The sequence below is a fragment of the Rhinopithecus bieti genome, unplaced genomic scaffold, assembly GCF_001698545.2.
Source record: "Rhinopithecus bieti isolate Rb0 unplaced genomic scaffold, ASM169854v2 scaffold_11401, whole genome shotgun sequence".
Classification (NCBI taxonomy): domain Eukaryota; kingdom Metazoa; phylum Chordata; class Mammalia; order Primates; family Cercopithecidae; genus Rhinopithecus; species Rhinopithecus bieti.
In genome coordinates this window covers 2,037,952-2,060,764 of record NW_016807151.1, presented here as the reverse complement: position 1 = coordinate 2,060,764, position 22,813 = coordinate 2,037,952, and the positions used below count along the sequence as shown (strand labels likewise).

The 22,813-nt window shown below is 37.7% G+C and overlaps 1 protein-coding gene across 2 annotated transcripts in view; it reads left to right on the top strand.

Moving 5' to 3' along the window:
* Positions 1-22,813, top strand: part of TRIM24 (tripartite motif containing 24) — a 125,821-nt gene that overhangs the window by 51,533 nt on the left and 51,475 nt on the right. For both annotated transcript variants that reach the window (XM_017880394.1, XM_017880393.1), the window contains exons 3-7: positions 4,592-4,739; positions 8,582-8,714; positions 15,284-15,400; positions 19,125-19,239; positions 21,567-21,713. In XM_017880394.1, the coding sequence (XP_017735883.1) occupies positions 4,592-4,739; positions 8,582-8,714; positions 15,284-15,400; positions 19,125-19,239; positions 21,567-21,713 (660 nt within the window). The remainder of the gene's footprint in view (positions 1-4,591; positions 4,740-8,581; positions 8,715-15,283; positions 15,401-19,124; positions 19,240-21,566; positions 21,714-22,813) is intronic.

Here is a 22,813-nt window from a genome sequence, read left to right as displayed (position 1 = left end):
TAAATCTTCTCTGTGCAGTTAAGCCACCCACTTGATGAGGCAGGTTCATTTATTAAATTTTGCTTTTGACATTTAGGAATTTAAATGTTTAAAATACTGCATAACTACATATAAAACATTCATGTCATTTGAAAAGACAATCTATAAACTTCTATCCCTGTCTTGTCTACCCATCTACTTTATTTCTTCCCAACCTCGTAGGTAACTATTTAATCTCCTTTATGGATTATCCTTCCTTTTTAAATATTATGTTAATGTACAATTTAAAAGTAAGCCATCCCATTCCATCCCATCTGTGTTAGTCTGTTTTTGCATTGCTATAAAGAAATACCTGAGACTGGGTAATTTATAAAGAAAAGAGGTTTAATTGGCTCACGGTTTCACTGGCTGTACAGGAAGCATGATGCTGGCATCTGCTAAGCTTCTGGGGAGGCCTCAGGAAACTTACAATCATGGTGGAAGGCGAAGGGGTAGCACGCTTGTCTTATATGTGGCCAAAGCAGGAGCCAAAAGAGGGTGGGAGGTGCCACACACTTACTTACTTTCTTTCTTTCTTTCTTTCTTTCTTTCTTTCTTTCTTTCTTTCTTTCTTTCTTTCTTTCTTTCTTATCTTTCTATCTTTCTTTCTCTCTTTCTCTCTTTCTCTCTTTCTTTCTTTCTCTCTTTCTCTCTTTCTTTCTTTTTCTTTCTTTCCTTTCTTATGGAGTTTCGGTCTTGTTGCCCAAGCAGGAGTGCATGGCCAATCTCAGCTCACTGCAACCTCCGCCTCCCAGGTTCAAGCAATTCTGCTGCCTCAGCCTCCTGAGTAGCTGGGATTACAGGTGTGCGCCACCATGCCCAGCTAATTTTTTGTATTTTTAGTAGAAACGGGGTTTCACCATGTTAACCAAGCTGGTCTCAAACTCCTGACCTCAGGTGATTGGCCTGCCTCAGCCTCCCAAAGTGCTGGTATTACAGGTGTGAACCACCATGCCCAGCCATGCCACGCACTTTTAAATGAACACATCTCCATGTGAACTCACTACCATGAGAACAGCACCAAGGGGGATATCCACCCCCATGATCCAGTCACCTCCCATCAGGTCCGACCTCCAACATTGGGGATTACAATTCTACATGAAATTTGGTCAGGGACACAGATCCAAACCATATCCTTCTACCCCAGCCCCTCCCAAATCTAATGTCCTTCTCACATTTCAAAACACAATCATGCCTCCCAACAGTCACCCAGAGTCTTAACCATTTCAGCATTAACTCAAAAAGTCCTAAATCTCATATTTGAGATGAGAAGACAAGGCAAGTCTCTTCTCCCTATGAGCCTGTAAAGTCAAAAACATGTTACTTGCAAGATACAATGTAGGTATAGGCATTGGGTAAATACTCCCATTCCAAAATGGAGAAATCGGCCAAAAGAAAGGGACTGCAGGCTTTGTGCAAGTCCAAAACCCAGCAGCGCGGTCATTAAATCTTAAGGCTCCAAAATAATCTTCCTTGACTTCACATCTCTCATCCAGGACACACTGGTACAAGGGGTGGGCTCCCAAAGCCTTGGGAAGCTGTACTTAACACCTGTGACTTTGCAGGGTTCAGCCCCCACAGCTGTTCTCACAGGCTGCTCTCATGGGTTGACACTGAGTATCTGTGACTTTTCCAGACTGAAGGTGCAAGCTGCTGGTGTATCTACCATCCTGGGTTCTGGAGGACAGTGGCAGTCTTCTCACAGCTCCACTTGGGAGGACCCCAGTGGGGACTCTGTGTGGGTGCTCCAGGCCCACATTTCTCCTCTGCACTGCCCGAGTAGAGGTTCTCTGTGAAGGCTCTGCCCCTGCAGCAGGCTTCTGCTTGGACATCCAGGTCTTTCCGAAAATCTTCCAAAATCTAGGCAGAGAGAGGTTCCCAAATCTCACCTCTTGGATTCTGTGTACCTGTAGGCTTAACAGCATGTGGAAGCTGCCAAGGCTTATGTCTTGCATCCTGTGAAGCAGTGGCCTGAGCTATATCTGGGCCTCTTTGAGCCATGGCTGGAACTGGAGAGGCTAGGACACAGGGAGCAGTGTCCTGAGGTTTCTCAGGGGAGTGAGCCCCTGAGCCTGGCCTGGCCTGGCCTACAGAACCATTCAGTCCTTCTAGGCCTCTGGGCCTGTGACAAGAGTGGCTGCTCAGAATGTCTCTGAAATGCCTTCAAGGCTTTCCCCCTACCCCCAGTTTCTGTAGCCTGCTTGAATTCCTCCCCCAAAAATGGGCTTTTCTTTTCTACCACATGGCCAGGCTGCAAATTTTCTAAACTTTTACACTCTGCTTCCCTTTCATATATATATAAGTTCCAACTTCAGGTCATTTCTTTGCTCATGCATATGAGCATAGGTTGTTAGAAGCAGCCAGATCACATCTTGAACACTTTGCTGCTTAGAAATTTCATCCACCAGATACTCTAAATCATCTCTCAAATTCAGAGTTCCACAGATCCCTAGAGCAGGGGCACAGTCCAACCGAGCCTTTGCCAAGGTGTAACAAAAGTGACCTTTGCTGCATTTCCCAATAAGTTTATTTCCATCTGTGACCTCCTCAGCCTGGACTTCATTGTCCATATTACTATCAGCATTTTGGTCACAACAATTTAACAAATCTCTGGGACAAAATTTTTGTCACCTTCCTGCCTTTTTCTGTGCCCTCCAAACTGTTTGAAATTGTGCCCATTACGCAGTTCCAAAGCTGCTTCTACATTTCAAGGTATCTTTATAGCAGTGCCCCACTCCTCAGTCTCACTTTGCTATAAAGAAATATCTGAGACTGGGTAACTTATAAAGAAAAGAGGTTTAATTGGCCCATGGTTCTGCAGGCTGTACAGGAAGCATGATGCATCTGCTCAGCTTACAATCATGGCAGAAGGTGAAGAGAGCAGGCTCATCCACATGGATGGAGCAGGAGCAAAAAAGAGAGTGGGGAGGCACCACACACTTAACTAGATCTCGTGAGAACTCAATCACTATCATGAGAACAGCACCAAGGGGTAAATCACTCCCATGATCCACCCACCTCCCAGCAGGCCCCACCTCCAACATTGGGGATTACAGTTCAGCATGAGATTGGGGCAGGCACACAAATCCAAACCATATTACCATCTTTCTTGAATAAGCAGTAGCATTACACACACATGCTTTTCCTGTTTTATTTTACTTTATGTACTAGTAATCTCTCCTGAGTGGTGTAAATAGAAATTACTTATTTCTTTTTATAGCTTACTGTGGAGATTAAATTTTAGATTACATCCTTTTAGAGATGCTATGTGAGGCTAAGGAAGTAGATGAGATCAATCCCTGTAATTAAAAACTACAGAATCAAAGGAAGAAGGGTGGGATCCACAGTGACAGTCAGGCTATCTGATAGGAGGATTGGCAGGTACTAAGGAATTCACATGATTTCTAGGAAGCAGGAGTCAGTGGTACCAAGCGATGTTAGAAAGATTGAAGATGATAAGACCAGAGAAAAGGTAGATTTTGGTTTATGGACCTATCAGGTATTTGGAATTTGGTTAGTGTCAACCACTGAGTGAAGTGGAAAAAATTTTTGTTGTCAAATCTGTTCTCATCTCCACATCCCACTTCCAGCAACCCTCACCAGAGCCACTGAAAAATCCTCCTAGCTTGTCATTACACAGAAACGCTTGCTCCTTTTCTAATTTGTTCTGTACACTGTAGCCATTGTGACATAAAAATTCAAATCTGGTCATGTCACTTTCTTAAAAGCTTTTAATAGACTTATTTGGACAAACACCAAAATTGTCTTGTGACTCCACTTAATGTGGCCCCTGTCTCATGTCCTAGCTTCTCTTGCCAGTCTTCCCCTCAGTCGCACCACTTCAGTCATACTTGCCTTCGTTCAGTTCTTTGGACCTGCTTGCTCTTCTGGCCTGGGACTTTTTCTACATGCTGTTCTCTCTTCCTAGAAGTAAAAGCCTTCACTGGGTAATCCCTCTTCATGCTTTCCCTAGCCTTCCAACCCCACTAAAATGAGATCCATTTCTTCATCATATGTTGTTACAACTTTCCGTATATTTCCTTTATGGTAATTCTCAGTTTGTAGTTATATATTGATATGCTTATTCTAATAATGTGCATCTGCCTCACATTTAATCTTCACAACTACTCAGTAATATCTGTATTATTACCCTCATATTAAAGATGAGTATTCTATGTAACCTGCCCAAGACCACTGAGCTAGTAAGTGAGGGAACTGGGATTTGAACCTGCACTATTTACAAGACTGTAGTTATCATATGGGCAGGGACCACATTTGCTTTTCCTGACTGTTCTGTTTCCACACCTAGCATAATGTTTGGGAAATACCTGGTTGAAATATTTGGGATGCTGAATTAAGGAGAAAATGTACTTATATTCTTGTCTCTGCACAGTATTTTCGTTTCATATGTATATAATGTAACACACAATGTCAGTTTAAAATTTCCCAACACCATTAGGAGGCTAACTGATTTAGCCCAGTATGGTTGGTGTATCAAGTATATATATAGCTCGTGATTGGACCAGCTTTTCATTTTCTCAAAAATTCATGTGCCGTGGTTCTTTATTGTCAGGTGTGTACAAGCTGTGAGGACAACGCAGAAGCTAATGGGTTTTGTGTAGAGTGTGTTGAATGGCTATGCAAGACGTGTATCAGAGCTCATCAGAGGGTAAAGTTCACAAAAGACCATACTGTCAGACAGAAAGAGGAAGTATCTCCAGGTAATACATGAGTTATTTTCTTTTTTTTTCTTCTGTCTTTCCCCCTGTCTTTTCTTCCTTCCTGTATTGACTTGTTTTGACACTTTTATTTTGATAAGTATTAAATATATACTCTTAAGTAAAAGAAGTTTATATTATAATTGAAATTTAAATACTTAAAAATGTTGGAAAGTGTGAATAGATGTAGAACCCTGTTTTACATTCATACTGCATGTCCTCCTGCTTCTATAAATGTCTTCAACTGGTGTGAATATAGAACAAATAGAGAAAAAAATTGCTTTTCTTATTTTTCTTTTGTCTCTAAGGTAACAACAAAGAGTGGGCTTAAATATTTTATAACTCTTTTCCTTTTGATATTCTTGTAGTAAACCTGCATCATGATTATTTGTCTGATATGTGGATGGCCAGAGAGGCTTTTTTATGTAATTATTATTTCTGGTTTTATTGTCTTGTTTTTAATGTACAGTTCACTCATATATTTTTTATTTGGTAAAATACATGCAACATAAAATTTGTCATTTTAACTATTAAATGTACAATTCAGTGGCATTTATTACATTTACGTGTTGTGCAACCATCACTGCTATTTTCAAAACTTGTTTATCACCCCAATCAGCATCTTTGTACCCTTTAAGTAATAACTCCAATTTTCTGGCTGGACGCAGTGGCTCATGCCTGTAATCCCAGCACTTTGGGAGGCTGAGGCGGGTGGATCACGAGATCAGGAGATCGAGACCATCCTAGCTAACACGGTGAAACCCCATCTCTACTAAAAACACACAAAAAAGTTAGCCAGCCATGGTGGTGGGTGCTTGTAGTCCCAGCTACTCGGGAGGCTGAGGCTGGAGAATGGTGTGAACCTGGGAGGCGGAGCTTGCAGTCAGATCGCGCCACTGCACTCCAGCCTGGGCGACAGAGCGAGACTCCGTCTCAAAAGAAAAAAAAAATAATAACTCCATTTTTCTTCCCCTAGCTCCTGGTAACTTCAAACCTATTTTCTTTTTTGTGAGACTGAGTCTTGCTTTGTCACGCAGGCTAGCTATAGTGCACTGGCACGATCTCAGTTCACTGCAACCTGTGCTACCTGGGTTCATGCTATTCTGCTGCCTGTAACTGGGATTACAGGTGTGCGCCACCATGCGTGGCTAATTTTTGTATTTTTAGTAGACACGGGGTTTTACCATGTTGGCCAGGCTGGTCTCGAGCTCCTGACCTCAAATGATCCGCCAGCCTTGGCCTCCCAAACTACTGGGATTACAACCATGAGCCACTGCACCCAGCCTTTATTTTCTGTCTCTGTAAATTTGCTGATTCTGGATATTTCACACAAGTGGAATCACATGGTATTTGTTCTTTGATATCTAACTTATTTTACTTAGTGTAATATTTTAAGGATTCATCCATGTAATAGCATGTATCAAAATGTAGCAAAACCTTTTTCTGTGTGTTTGTTGTTTGAGACTAGTGAAAGACTTGGTGTAATCCCAGCACTTTGGGAGGCCGAAGTGGGATGATTGCCTGAGCCCAGAAGTTCTAGACCAGCCTTGGCAACATGGTGAAACCCTATCTACAAAAAAAAGAAAATTAACAGGGCGTAATAGTACGTGCCTGTAATCCCAACAACCTGGGAGATGAGATGGTGGGAGGACCGCTTGAACCAAGGAGCCTGAGGCTGCAGTGACCTGTGATCATTGCCATTACTCTCCGCTTGCACGACAGTGTGAGATCCTGTCTCAAAAAAAAAAAAAGAATGAACCATCTTTGCATTGCTGGAATTAATTCCGTATTTCATCTTGATATGTTGTGCTTTTAATATTCTTGTAATATATTACCGATTTTCTCTATCTGGTTATTTTCATTTTCATTCTGAATTCTACGTGTTTACATATTTGTATCTTCAGAAATATTTCTTGAATTTATTTATCTAATTATCAGTTTTATATGTTTTAGTTCGTTAATTTTATCTGTAATTCCTCTCAGCTTACCTTAGGGTTTTTTTGTGTGTGTTTTGTTTTGTTTTGTTTTGCTTCTTGAGACAGAATTTCATTCCATGACCCAGGCTGGAGTGCAGTGGTACGATATCGGCTCACTGCAAGCTCCACCTCCCGGATTCAAGCAATTCTCCTGCTTCAGCCTCCCAAGTGCCTGGGATTATGTAATCCCTGTGCCACCATGCCTGGCTAATTTTTGTATTTTTAGTAGAGACAGGGTTTCACCATGTTGGCCAGGCTGGTCTCGAGCTCTTGACCTCAAGTGATCCACCCGCCTTGGGCTCCCAGAGTGCTGGGATTACAGATGTGAGCCACCATGCCTGGTATAGGCCAGCATACTAGTTTGTCAGTTTTGACACTATTGACATTTTGAGCTAGATAATTCTTTATTGCTGGGGACTGATTTATGCATTATAAAAAAAAAAGAAATGCAAATGGCTAATTACTGAACATTGTTTCAGTTATTAAAGAAATACATTCTAAGATAGTGAAGTATGTGTCTTCTCTCTTTCTCTCTTTCTGTCTCTTATGCATTTATTAAATTGTTAAAGATGAAAAATTTTGAGAGTTCCCCCCGTTAATATGGTTAATAGCCACTCTACACTGGTTGGAGTACAAATTGGCACAATTATTTAGCTTTTCTCTGTATGAATTACCCTTTAACAATTCTACCACTAGGAGTTTACCTTATGGAAACATTTAAATGATTTATAATTTTCATATGTTTATTTCAGCATTATTTGCAGTACTGAAAAATGAATAACTTATAAATATCCTTAGCAAGCGGTATAGTGGTTTATCTATTTTGTGAACTACTATACAGTTAGTAAATAAGAAATGAGGTGGATATATATGCTAATACAGAAAGGCATCTAAGGTAGAGTTAAGTGAGAAAAAAAAATCTTTAAAAGACAATATATGTACTGCCATTTATTGTTTTACAAAATGTAACACTGCACTATACTATATGTACTTCCATACTTAGAAAAACAACCAGAGGAATGCACACCAGGTTATTAATAGTAATAATTTCTGGAGGTAGGATTATTTCTGAAATGTTTGGATTTTGCCTTTAATTATTAGTAAGATAACTGAGGTTTACTGTTTAACCATATTTATTCATATTCTGATTTTTTTCACTTAACATGACATAAACATTTTCCAGTTTTATCCCCACACTGGCAAACTAGAGTGTAATAATGAAAATATTATTATTTCTGTGTTAATGGGTATCCTCTGTTAGGATTTTTACAAAAGTAGGTTATTTGACTACTCCTTTTAGACATTTTATTATATTTTCTTTCTCCCTTCCTCTCTTTCCATCTCTTTCTCTGCCTCTCTTGTCTCTGTCTATGAGGTCTCACAATGTTCCCAGGCTGGACTCAAACTCTTGGTGCTCAAGCAAGCGATCCTCTCAACTCAGCTTCCTGAATAGCTGAGACTACAGGCGTGGGCCACTGTGCCCTGCTGGATTTTCCAAATTGCATTTTCAAAAATTCTCCTCCCATATTTGGGATAGAAGACATCCAGGTGGTTCATACTCATTTACCAGGGCTGTCTTCTTAAGGCTTTTAATGCAATAAAACATATTTTAACTACACACTTAGTTCTTTCATTTACTTCTGAATTAATTTTAATTTCTTCCTGGAAAATGAAAAGGTGATTTGCTTTTTTTCCTGAAATGCTGACAATATGTGATATCTTAATATCTGTAATTCTTAGTGAAAGTTATGGTATAAATGAAGCTGTAGTGTTTATATCAATAGATGTGAATTCAAATGGGCAATCGAATAATTATTTACTATTCAATTATGTTCATTTTCTTCTCTTTGTTTCCCGTTGTTTCTGCAGAGGCAGTTGGTGTCACCAGCCAGCGACCAGTGTTTTGTCCTTTTCATAAAAAGGAGCAGTTGAAGCTGTACTGTGAGACATGTGACAAACTGACATGTCGAGACTGTCAGTTATTAGAGCATAAAGAGCATAGGTACCAGCATCTTTGGTTATATATATAGATTCATATGCAGCTTTAGAGGACTAAAGGACTGCTGCCAACCCTCATCAAATGGCAGTCCGCAAATAGGTTTTGTTTAACCAGCAGTATGCTGGCCTATACCAGGGTTTATCAATTTTGACACTATTGACGTTTTGGGCCAGGTAATTCTTTATTGTTAAGGACTGATCTGTGTGTTATATGGTGGTTAGCATCCTTGACCTCTACCAACTAGTTGCCAGTAGCAACCCTCTAACCCTCCCCAGTTGTGATGACAAAATGTGGTTCCAGACATTGGCAATGTCCTATGGAGCAAAATCATCCTGAGTTGAGAACACTGGCCAACACACTGTTTAAAAATATATAGAACTAGTTGCCAGCATTGTAAAATGGGGAGATTTTACATTTTTTAAATATCTAGATTTCTGGCTTTTTTGAGAAAATGGAAGCTCTTCTAGCCCTGGGTCTGTATACATTCATGTCAACATTTGAGGCATGCCTTTTCTGGTTCATTATAGTTCCTAGCAAAGCTTACTTTTAAATCTCATCTCAACAGTCATTCAGGTCAGCAACAGATGATTTAGACAGTAAAATTCGAATCGATACAAAATATAATTGCTTATGATGGTCTAGGCTCCTGATACTGGCAGACTGGATAATTTGGACCAACAGTGAGAATGACTAGAAAACCTGCACAAAATACAGAAATTATCTATATGAAATGCTAGAGCTAATAAAATAGTAAAGCATTATTGGACAGGATTGGGTTGGAGTTGGGGCTAAGGATGGCGGGGGCCTTTTACTCCCCTTGAGGTATTTGCCTAGAGATGAGGAGTAATTTTAATAGGCTCACAGGGCTGAGAAATCACGGCCTAGAGTGCAAGGATCATGCATGGTTAATGTGTCTCCTTGTCTTGAGTTGGTACCCTGAAAGTCTACACTATTACAGTAAAGATAAATTAGCTAGTAAGTGGTTCCTCATAGGGACTAAAGCTCAGCACTTAAAATTGGATTAAAGTGAAGTCATATTGCTGGCTCCTCAAGTTTCCTGGTAGAATCAAATGTAAATCCTTGCCAGAAAGACAAAGAAGACATCTAGGCCTCCAACTTACTCAATAATGAATTTTGGAAAAACGATATTCACAGAATTAGAAATAACCAGGTTTGTTAGGAGATTAGACAATGTGAACATAGTGAGACCCCAACCCCACTACACATTTGCTGGGCACAGTGGTGTGTGCTTGTATTCCTAGCTACTTGAGAGACTGAGGCGCTCCCACCTGAGCTCCTGGGATTGCTTGAGCCCAGGAGTTCAAGGCTGCAGTGATAGTGCCACTGCACTCCAGCCTAAGTGAAAGGATGAGACCCTGTCTTCAAAAAGAAAGAAAGAAAGAAAACCCTGAAAATTACAGTATCTGAAATTAACTCAGTAGAAGGGCTTAAGAACAGATTTGGCCTAGCATGAAATGAGAATTAATGAGCTAGAAGAAAATTAAGAAAATATCCAGAAAGAAGCGTCATCAACAAGAGGAGGATGAAAAGTAGCACTTTGGGAGGCCGAGACGGGCGGATCAAAAGGTCAGGAGATCGAGACCATCCTGGCTAATAAGGTGAAACCCCGTCTCTACTAAAGAATACAAAAAACTAGCCGGGCGACGAGGCGGGTGCCTGTAGTCCCAGCTACTTGGGAGGCAGAGGCAGGAGAATGGCGTAAACCTGAGAGGTGGAGCTTGCAGTGAGCTGAGATCCGGCTACCGCACTCCAGCCTGGGCGACAGAGCCAGACTCCGTCTCAAAAAAAAAAAAAGAAAAGTAGAAGAGATTGAAGATCTAATATGGATGTAATTGCAGTCCAGGAAGGATGGAAAATACAGAGAATGGGAAGGAAGCAATATTCAAAGACAGAATGTAATGGCTGAGAACTTTCAGAAGCTGACGAAAGGCATTTAGCCTGTATTTAAGAAGTTGCACGAACCTCTAGCAGGAGAATTAAGAAAGTAATATTTTTAAAGTGCGAAAGTAAAGTAACTTTCAAATCTAAAATTCCGTACCCAGTAAGCATATTCTTTAAATATGAAGGTGGATCAAAAATGTTTCAGGCAAAATACACTGGGAGAGCATATCCCTGATAAACTCTCACTTAAAGTACCTCTTAGCAGAAGAAAAATAATAGAAGATACAGAAAGGAATATGGAGCAATTAAAATAATAGGTATGAGTAAATCTAAATGAATGTTGACTTAGGAAACAGTATCTTGTTGGTGTGGTATGTGTATATGTATATCACATAGCAGTAAATGTGCTAAAAGGGTATGGAATTCATGTTCTAAGGTCCGTGCATAGTCTAGGAAGAGGGTAAAAAGTGCAAATATTAGATGATATGTAAAAATCTGTTTTTGTAATGTCTAGAGTAGTCACTAAAAGAATAATAAGTACATATAATTACCAAGGTATGGAGAGTTGTGGGGATGTGGAATAATCAGTATAAACAAAGGCCAAAAAAGTGAGAAAAAGAAATAAAGAACAGATGAAATATAATGAGGCCTTGGTAAGTTGGTAGATCTACAAATATACTATAATTATACTAAATGTGAACAGACAAAATGTTCCAAATTATAAGACAGGTTTTGGACTGGATAAGAAGGAAAATAGAAGAATGTGCTATTTTCTTTTTATGAGAAATATCTAAAAACTCAATATATAAAAGACTTAATGGGAAAAGACACACCATATAAATACTAACCAAAGGCAAAATGGCATAGTAGACAAAATCCATTATTTGAGATAAAGAGGGACACTTTGTAAGGATGAAAGACTCTCTTCATCTAAAATATATGAGTTATAAATTTATACAGGTTATAAACTTACAAAAAAATGACAGAACTTCAAACTAATAGAAAACTCCATAGTCACAGTGGAAAATCTTACCACTTTACGCAATAATTGAAGCCAAGTAGTGTGGCAGGTACCCGTAAGTGCTAGCTACCTAGCTACTCGGGAAACTGAGGTGGGAGAACGGCTGAAGTCCAGGAGTTTGAGTTCAGCCTGGGCAACATAGCAAGACCTATCTCTAAAAAATAAATAAGTAAATAAATAACACAATAAGCAGACTAAAAAATCGGTAAAGATAGAGAAATAAGGGCCAAGCATGGTGGCTCACACAAATAAATACATACATACATAACTGACAAAACAAGGAGACTAAAAAATCAGTAAAGATAGAGAAATAAGGGCTGGGCACGGTGGTTCACACCTGTAATCCCAGCTACTCAGAAGGCTTAGGCAGGAGAATCGCTGGAACCTGGGAGGTGGAGGTTGCAGTGAGCAGAGATGGCACCATTGCACCCTGGCCTAGGTGACAAAAGCAAAACTCTGTCTCAAAAAAGAAAAAAGATGGCCGGGCGCGGTGGCTCAAGCCTGTAATCCCAGCACTTTGGGAAGCCGAGATGGGCGGATCACGAGGTCAGGAGATCAAGACCATCCTGGCGAACACAGTGATACCCCGTCTCTACTAAAAAATACAAAAATCTAGCTGGGCGAGGTGGCGGACACCTGTAGTCCCAGCTACTCGGGAGGCTGAGGCAGGAGAATGGCGTAAACCCAGGAGGCAGAGCTTGCAGTGAGCTGAGATCCGGCTACTGCGCTCCAGCCTGGGTGACAGAGTGAGACTCCGTCTCAAAAAAAAAAAAAAGAAAGAAAAAAGATAAATAAGATTGAATAACACAATTAACATAACATCTTATGGACATTATGGAACACTGTACCCCAAAATATACGTTCTTACAATAAAATATTTTTAACTGACCATATGCTAAAATCTTAAATTTCAAAAGATTGAAAGATACTATATATTTGGAAATGAAATTCTTGTGATAACTAAAGTCTGCTGATACACAATCCTGGAATTCTAGTTTAAAGGAAAAAAGTATTTAGAAGACATTATTGAGTCAAATGATAAAATTAAGAAACATGGTGTATAGGTTAAAGTACTGTAACAAGGTCAGTTTTTTGTTTGTTTGTTTGTTTTAACTGTGCTATGAATACATAAGAAAATCCTTGTTTTTAGGAAATGCACACTTAATTTATTAAAGGGTTAAAGGGCTATGAGGAGGCAAACTAAAAAATTGATTAATCTGTATAAGGAGATATATGATCTCTATATGCTTGGAAATTTAACTTTGAAATTATTATAAAATAAGCAGTTTAATACATTTAAATCATCAATAAGAAATTCCAGTAGATATTAGGATACATTTTGATCTGAACAGTAGTGAAAATATCAGTCAATCAAGCCTTGAGGTTTTTCTTTTTAATAACTGAAGCCATATTTGGAGGACAGTTTATATTATTAAATGCATATGTTGTATGTTAAGGATAAAGTCAATTCACTAAACATTTATTGCAGTTTAGGAAAAGTAGCAGATTAAACCCAAAGTAAGTGTGTTTTAAAAGACACATAATAAAGACAAGTGTAGAAATAGTCAAAGCCAAAAATTCAGTCTTTCAAAAGACTGCTAAATAATCAACAATTCTCTGTATGAGTGATTGAGAGAGCAGGCCCAAATAACCACTACCAGGAGTAGGAAGGTGGCATTACTCCATATTTCAAATGTTATAATGAAAATTTTTACATGATATTGGAAAACTCTTAGAAAATGAAGTTTTTACCAAAACTTATGCTAAATACAATAGAAAGAATCGTCCTTTAATGTTCATTCATAATTTAAAACCTTCCCACAAAGAAAATTACACATGCAAATGACACTGATAAATGCACCACATAGTTAAGGTAAAAAAAATAGCCCCTTTGGCCTGGCACGGTTGCTCATGCCTGTAATCCCAGCACTTTGGGAGGCCAAGGCAGGCAGGTCACAAGGTCAGGAGATCGAGACCATCCTGGCTTAACATGGTGAAACCCCATCTCTACTAAAAATACAAAAAATTAGCCAGGCGCAGTGGCAGGCGCCTGTTGTCCCAGCTACTCGGGAGGCTGAGGCAGGCAAATGATGTGAACCCAGGAGGCGGAGCTTGCAGTGAGCCAAGATTGCGCCACTGCACTCCAGCCTGGGCTACAGAGCGAGACTCCGTCTCAAAAAAAAAGAAGCCCCTTTCTTATACAGACTTGTCTGGAGAATGGCAAAAAAAAAAATGAATTCTTTCCAACTTGTTATATGAAGCCAGCATAACTTTTACACCAAAACTGACAAAGAATAGAAATGGAAAATTACAGGCCAGTTTCACCCATGAAATGAATGTAAAAATTCCAAGAAATGGAAAATAAGTAGAAAACAGATGATTTGAGAGGAGGGGAAAACTTGCCTTAAATCTCGTAGTATTGTCATTTTGGGACAGTGTAATCAACCAATTTGGCCTCATTTTGGGGATACAGAATTCATTTAACATGCCAAAATCATTCATGCTAAAACCTTTCATGTCATATTAAAAGAATAAAGGAAAAAGTATATGCCTATCTCAATAGAAGCAGTAGAAACATTCCGTAAAAATTAAATATACATTCATGATATAACATCTTAGCAAACTAGAAATAAAAAAAGTATTTCCTAAGCCTGATAAAGATTATTTATGGAAAGTAGAAAACGTACTTAATATTGAAAGTCTTTGCATTGAGATGAGGAACAACATAAGGGTGACCATTTTGACCATTTCATGTAACCTTATATTAAATAAATGTAGTAAAGAAAAAGTTTACTACGATAAAAAAATTTGAGTTGCCTATGAAAGTGTTTGAAATGTTATTATTCACAGATATGATTATGTACAAAGGAAATCCAATGTAATTATTAACTGGGTATCCCCTTTTTCTAACTGGCAACCCTATTTAATTACATGTAAACATTTAAAATCACATTATATAAAATATGTTAATTTAGAAATATTGTATTTTGTACATTTTATAGGAAAACTTAAATAAAACTCTTGATATGTATCTTCTATATCATTGCCTTTCTATCTTCTCTAGAACTTCTCTTCAGTTATCAAACATAGTCTGGCAAAGTAAATGATCTTTTTTCACTTTCAAATTGGAAACTTTTTAAAGTGCTATATCTTATTATACTGTTGCTTAAAGTTTTATCATAAGGCATAACATCTAGAATTTTGCCCTTCTCTCTCTGTATTTATCCTGATTTTTCTTTGTAGCCCCTAGAACATAACTACCTATTATTTAAAAGTGGTCTTTTGAAATGTTTATTTTCAGCAGGCTTGCATAATGTAGAAATTACAATATAGTTAATAAGTCAGATTATATATCATTGACTATTTTCTGCCAAGTCCACCAAGTGAAAGTGAACTCTGTAAGCTTATAAAACTGAATGATGGATGCATGTGGTTCTCAAACTTTCAAAATATTTACATGTCCATAATCTTTCTTGAGGGATAATTTGAGAGGTGGGGGAAACTTGCTTTATTAGGGATACATTTGATGTTTTAAAAGATTGTTATATAAATTCTTTATAATCCTATTTTATGTTTTTATCAGTCTTTTTATTCTTGGACTTTTCCTCATTATATATTTTTATATGAAATAATTTGCTTATTTCTTCAGATATCAATTTATAGAAGAAGCTTTTCAGAATCAGAAAGTGATCATAGATACACTAATCACCAAACTGATGGAAAAAACAAAATACATAAAATTCACAGGAAATCAGATCCAAAACAGGTAATTTTATGGTATTATATAATCATTTTTGTATAATTTGTGAAGTATATTCACTTTTAGAACATTTTCCTTAACTCATAGTTAAGTAATAAGTTGTTAGATGACAGCAATAACACATGGTTGATAAGACTTTCCCAGAAACTTATTTGGAAAGCATTCTTTTCTGCTGTAAAATTTCAAAACTCATATGATAATAAACTATACTTAGTATTTTGATAGCTCATTTATCTAATAGGTATTGATAACTTATTATCACTTATTTTCCAATTTTAAAGAAATAACAAGATTTAAATGCGACACCAACCATTTTTTGCCAGTATTGTAAAATATTTTAACACTTGAATGAACCCTTCATTGTTATTTTAAGGTTTGCTGAAATTTGAGATGCCTGCCTTATGCTGTGATTTTTTAAAACTGCAAACAGGTGGAAATTTTAAGACACTAGGATACAGGGATTGTTAAACTGTTCCACACTTTTTACTTCTTGCCTGATAAAATGCTTACTTAAACAATTACTTATTATGCCTTTTGTCCTGGTAAGAAAATCATCAACTATCCAAAGTCTTAGACATCAGTGACTGGGGAGAACCACTAACCTCCGTGGAGCAGGGGCAGCTGAAGGTGTTGTCTAACCCGTTTTTAAATCCCATTTAGTGCACATACTGACATTTAATTTACACACCTATGAAATCCCATGACCTCTTCTGTTGTTTTACACACAAAAGAAATGTCACTGCCTACATAAGTCAAGAAATGTTCATTAGAATGAGCCAGAGTAAAAGAGACCTCACAGAGAATTTAAATGTTTTCCCATGTATCAGTTGTGTCAGCCTTTAAGGCAGTCATCAATCTGTTATTATCATTTTGGAACACAACTGGGGGTGAAGCATTTGGGAATTTTTTAAGGTAATTAATTCCCTGTATTACCTGATTTCCTTAAAAGAGATTTTTAAACATAATTTTACTATTTCTTGATGCCCCAGCATCATTAATGTATCTATTTATTATTATGCATTATTTTCTGTGTCTTTTAGTTTTTCTCGTTATCAGCTCTCATTTGTTTTTACCTCCCCCCCCTTTTTTTTTTTTTGAGACAGAGTCTCACTCTGTCACCCAAGCTGGAGTGCAGTGGTGTGATCTCAGCTCACTGCAACCTCTGCCTCCTGGGTTCAAGCGATCTTCCTGCCTCAGCCTCCCGGGTAGCTGGGATTACAGGTGTCCACCACTGTGCCCAGCTAATTTTTGTATCTTTAGTAGAGATGGGGTTTCACCATGTTGGCCAGCCTGGTCTTGAACTACTGACCTCAGGTGATCTGGCACCTCATTCTCCCAAAGTGCTGGGATTACAGGTGTGAGCCACCATACCTGGCCCTGTTTTTACCTTTCTCTTTGACACAACTATAGTTAATGAAATACTATTTCCTTTATTTACCATATTCTAATCAGAATAGTATATTTTGCCAAGTAGAATAATTGGTGGGTTTAAAATTTTTTTATTCTGAGTAATTGGAAATTTGTAATGAATATTTATTGAATGAATGAAGAGAGATAATTATAGGCATTTCTACCATCTAGTGGCAAAAGGTGGCAATTGTAAAATAATTAATTTTAAATTAAAGATCTGCCCTTAATGAAATTTATCCCTTTGACTTTTTTCTTACTGTTTCACTGAGCATATGGTTTGAGTTATGGTCAAAGTTTACATTTTTTTAATGTATGGATGTCAATTTCTTCCACTATCATTTGTTGAAAAAACTATTTCTCTGTTGAATTGTTTTTCAGCACCTATATAGACCATATATATGTGTGGGATTATTATTCTGTTCTATTGTGTTTTTCTCACTGCTAGTACTTCACTTTCATGATCTTGATCATCGTAGCTTTTTATAGTAAGTCTTAAGATAGTGTTCTTCAAATTTGTTCTTTTATTTTTGTAAAGTGATTTGTGCTTTATTTCTTCTACAAAATTATAACATTGTGTGTAACAATTTTGATTTCTGAATTGAGGCAAAAATTAAAGAATCTTTGTTAAGTGCAAATTGCTTATATATCTTTATAACCTATCTGATTTATTAGAGTAACTGGTATTCATTTTATGCATTTGCCCCATGCCACTGTTTTCCCTTATTCATACTATTCTACCATCATGAATACTTAAATGAGTTTTTTGAGATTGGTTGCTTCTCAGGCTTATCTGGTTCCCTTGATCCTGTAGTAATGTTGATGTCAAGCAATTATCTTGAAGAATTTCCAGCAGGAAATAAAGTTTCTGCCAGTTTGGTCTTAAGTTTTGGAGGGTAACTATGGGAGAAGCTTACAGAAGAAATGAAGCTTTTAATTTAATCTCACAAAGTTTGGCAGATGCTCTGTTATTTTCTATAACATATTCTGGTGTGGTACCGTATGGTTTTCTTTCTGTAAGAGTGTTGTGGGAATCAGGAGACTGGAGAGACCAGTAGGTACAACAGGAGGATTTTATTGAGTATACTCAGACCCAGCGGATTAACAGCCAAAGACTGGGCCTAGAACAAAGACCGGACTTGGCTTTTATACACAATTCTAAAAGGGGGTGGGCTACTTTGAAACAAGCTTATGGTGGCGTGAAGCATAGTGGCGTGAAAGCTCAGGTACAGAAGCAGAACAAAGGCAGTTAATCATACTTTGACAGGTTCATAACTCAGACTTACATATGATTCGTGCTATGCGGCTTAGATGGCTGTTATCTAGGGTTGCTCTAGTGCCTTGCATGGACTTATCTCATAACCTTCACTATGGTGTCTGGATGGCTACAATCCAGGCCCGCTCAGGCATGTCTCATGACCTTCGCTGAGCTGCTTAGATAAAACAATACTTAAAGTTACTAGTTATAGAAAACAGGAATCAATCAACTCATAAGTTTACTCATACCATAGGAGAAAGTAAAATAAAGAAAATTTGTTTTTTTCTTCTCCCCACATTAAGGGAGTGCTGGGAGAGTCTTCAGAGCACATTCCTTTGAGCCCTAGCTTCTTAGATAATATTGTCAAGACTTCCCTGGGTCTGGGCTGTGCCTGTTTCTGCCTCTGGGATAAGTCAGCCTAATACAGGAAAGCTTGCTTTTCAAACTTGCTTTTCTCTTTTTAATTTTATTTTTCTTTTTTTCTTTAATTTCCCACCTCAAGAGAGGTATGTAGTTGATAAAACGTAGTTATTTGGCTGCCAATTTTGCAAAGAATGGGTTAAGTAGCAAACTACTGTTTTTGTCCCTTTCTACTTAGGTGTGTAAATACTGTAGCAGTTAAGATTACTAAGAAAAGAGTATCACATGTACACTTTTCTAGCTTTTGGTTGCAATTAATATAGTAGAACTTGTTCAGAATCATGGTTTATAAATCCTTTTTAGTCCACCCCCACCCCCCCATCCTTTTAGGTAAAGCATTGATTTTCCTGGGTGTCATCATAATTTTTCCAAACTGTATTTTCTTAAAATGTACTCATTCTTTTCTAACTCTATATATATTTTTAAGATTCAAGACTTAATTTTAAGATTAAGTGGTGATATCTTTCAGAAGAATTATATTTCTGCTGTCTCATCTTCAAGACAGTCAATTTAAAGTGAAGGACTCAGAAATAGCAGAGCTTCTAAGGCCTGAAAACATTTTTGTCTAATGTAGACATTAAAACATCAATTTTAAATATTATACAAAAAAATCTGCCTTATGTTTTTCCCCCTTTTAATTTTCAGAATTATTGAAGTAAATCAAAATCAAAAGCAGGTGGAACAGGATATTAAAGTTGCTATATTTACATTGATGGTAGAAATAAATAAAAAAGGAAAAGCTCTACTGCATCAGTTAGAGGTAAGTGACTGCCCATGGGATAGTATATTGATTCAACATAGTATTTCCTAAAGTACTGTGAAGTAGAAATCATAGTGCTTTTAATATAATTGTTTCATTTGTGATTTAATACTTTTTTCCCTACTCCCAAGTTTTCCATTGCTGGATTTTGTATTGTAGCTGACAATTTAAAACTTTATAATACACTATGAATGTCTGACGACTGATTGTTTTCTTTATAGCACAAATTATAATGCCTTGCTTGTAGGAGGATCTCTGAATGTGAAACAGATGAGTTACTTTTGAGACTAACTGAAGTGAAAACTTTGCATCATAACGGGGTTTAGTGGAGCAAAATTTTCTAGAAAGATACACTTCAGATATATACCTGGTCAGTATATATCTACTGATGACCAGGTTCATTCTTTAAAAAAAATTTTTTTTTTGAGACACGGTCTCACTCTGTTGCCCAGATGGAAGTGCAATAGCATGAATCACAGCTCACCACAGCCTCCACCTCCTGGGCTCAGGTGATCCTCTCATCACAGCCTCTCTCGAGTAATTAGAACTACAAGTGTATGCCACCATGCCTGGCTAATTTTTTTTTTTTTGAGAGAGGGGGTTTTGACACGTTGGCTCAGGCTGGTCTCAAACTCCTGGGCTCAGGCAGTCTGCCTGCCTCAGCCTTCCAAAGTACTGAGATTACAGGTATGAGCTACCCCACCTCGCCCCCTCCCCCTTTTTTTTTGATTCAGTGTTTTACTTTGTTCTCCAAGCTTGAATGCAGTGGTGTTTGCACTGCAGCCTTGACCTCCCGAGCTCAAGCAATCTTCCCACCTCAGCCTCCTGAGTAGCTGTGCAACCACACCTGACTAATTTTTTATTTTTGTAGAGATGAAGTCTCACTGTAGTGAATTTTCTTATTTTACTTTTTAGAGACAAGGTCTAGTTTGTCATCTAGGCTCGAGTGTAATGGTATGGCCTTGGCTCACTGCAGCCTCAAACTCCTGGGAAATTGGGACTACAAGCGATCCTCCTGACTGAGCCTCCTGAGAAGCTGGGACTACAAGCCGTGTACTGCCACTCTTGGGTTTTTTTTTTTTTTTTTTGTAAAGATGTGGTCTCGCTATGTTGCCCAGGCTGGTTGGAGTCCCTTTTAAAGGCAAATAAACATAACCCTTTTATCTGTTAAGACTCGTAAAATTGGCTGAAATAGATATTTAGGATAGAAGACCAAAAAACCAGGGCGTCTGATTCTTAATTCTCAACCTTCTTCAAAGTAAACAATTTCTATTCCTACTAGAATGTTTCCAAAGAAACACTTAATAAATTTTTACAGAGGTCAAAAATAGCCTAATAGGCAAATTACTGTCTCTCTGAACTTAAATTACATATGGCAGAGCCATTGACTGTTACCAGTCCCTCAGACAGACAACTGCAATTTCCCCCTTAACTCAGTGTAGCTCAAGTGTATTTTCCAAATCTGGAACTGACTAGGGCCAGGATCTGGGTTCACTTTTTATTGAGAATGTAAGTCCATGTTGTAGTATAGCAATTTTACTTTTAAACTTTTCTAATTTGTCTGAGAAAGTAGAAAGTCCTGTTCTTCTTTTTCCTTGCTAGATCTAGGATGAGGTTTTTGGATAGGAACCTTTAAAATACCCAAGTTCAGTGTGCTCTACTTTTGATTATCCGCCTCTAAGGAAAGTACATACATACTTTCCTTAGAGAAATCTATATTATTTTATGTAGCTTTTCTTAAAGTGCATTGGCACAATTGTGCATCTGTTGGCTCCCATGTTAATTCTCAATAGACAGAAATAATGTGATGCCTTTTAAAAAAATTACCACATACAAAGGATAAATGTCATCTACAACACAGCATGACTCTGTTTTGCACAAACTACTTGCAATTGCAACTGTGAAGTAGAATCCCTAAAAGGTGAAGTCATATGATTGAGTAAATTACGTGATCGAGTTACTTTACAGGTTTGCTGGATAGAACATCTGTCTTATTTGTGAATGTTGAATTTCATAGGCATTTACTGTATTATAGCTAATCTATCCTTTTTTATGTATTGTAAGATGCTCGAACAGAGTTAACTCCCAGAATACGTAAGACCCCTGATCCAGGGCCTTGATGGCTGAGGGGCCACATTTGGGATGCAGTTTTTTGCTATAGTGAAAATGATCCTTTGTACTAATAGGGAAAACACTAAGAGTATTTTTAGTTTCAGTAAATTGAGTACTTAGAGATTGTAGTTATTCTAATTTGTTTACCTGGAAATGACCATTAAAGTCTATGTTACATGCTGATACTAATTTTGAAATTATTTTCTTGTTTTCAGAGCCTTGCAAAGGACCATCGCATGAAACTTATGCAACAACAACAGGAAGTGGCTGGACTTTCTAAACAATTGGAACATGTCATGCATTTTTCTAAATGGGCAGTTTCCAGTGGCAGCAGCACAGCATTACTTTATAGCAAACGACTGGTAAGATAAAGTATGCTATTTAATATACTGTATAAATGCACAGTAAAACAATGGAGCCATTGTAATGCTTAAAATTTGTTCTGCTTGTGTGTTAATGCTTTTACCTATTTTAATTATTTATCAAAATATTTTGGTTTAAATATTTTACCTGGCATAATTTGGGTGTAATTTCAGTTTTAATTTATCATGAATTCCTTCCTTGTTCTTTCCAAGTATTCACTGTCTTCATAGCAATTGAACTTGAAACCAAAAATAAGGACGATAGTGAACATTTTCTGATTACCTATACTGTGCCAGGTACTAATTCTAAGAATTTCCATGTAATATTTAAACTTTTACATCATTCTTATGAAATATACCTATTCACCTCCATTGTACACATGATGAAACTAAGGCATGTGATTATGTAACATGTCTAACATCACACAATAAGAGGTATAGCCAGGGTTTATAATATGATCTCAGACATGACCTGAGCCTGTGTTGGTGCTACACGGCAATCTGTGGTGTTGGATGTTTTTGCCACAGAAAAATAGCTCTGTGATTTGGTGAACTATTTGACACTGGTCTAGAACCTTGCTACTTAACATGTGACTACCACATCACTTGAGGATTCTGGTCAGGAGGTCTGGGGTGGGGCTTGTGAATTTCTAACAAGCTTGCAACTGATGCTGATGCTACTTGGTCTGTGGGCTGTGCTTTGAGTAACAAAGATGTAGAAGACATTTAGCTACATTCTTTAAAATTCCTGCTTTACATTCATCTTATTAAAGATTCAACAGAGATTTATATCAGTTCCAGACTATTGCAATAAAGCAAATATCATCATAAGCCTAGCCATACAGTTTTTTTTAAGTTTTCCAGTGCATATAACTGTTCAATAGTATTATGTTTTTAAAAAAACAAGGTATATACCTTAATTAAATAATCCTTTTTTTTTGGTGACAGAGTCTCGCTATGTCACCCAGGCTGGAGTGCAGTGGCGCCATCTCTGCTCACTGCAAGCTCCGCCTCCCGGGTTCATGCCACCATTCTCCTGCCTCAGCCTCCCGAGTAGCTGGGACTACAGACGCCTGCCACCACGCCTGGCTAATTTTTTG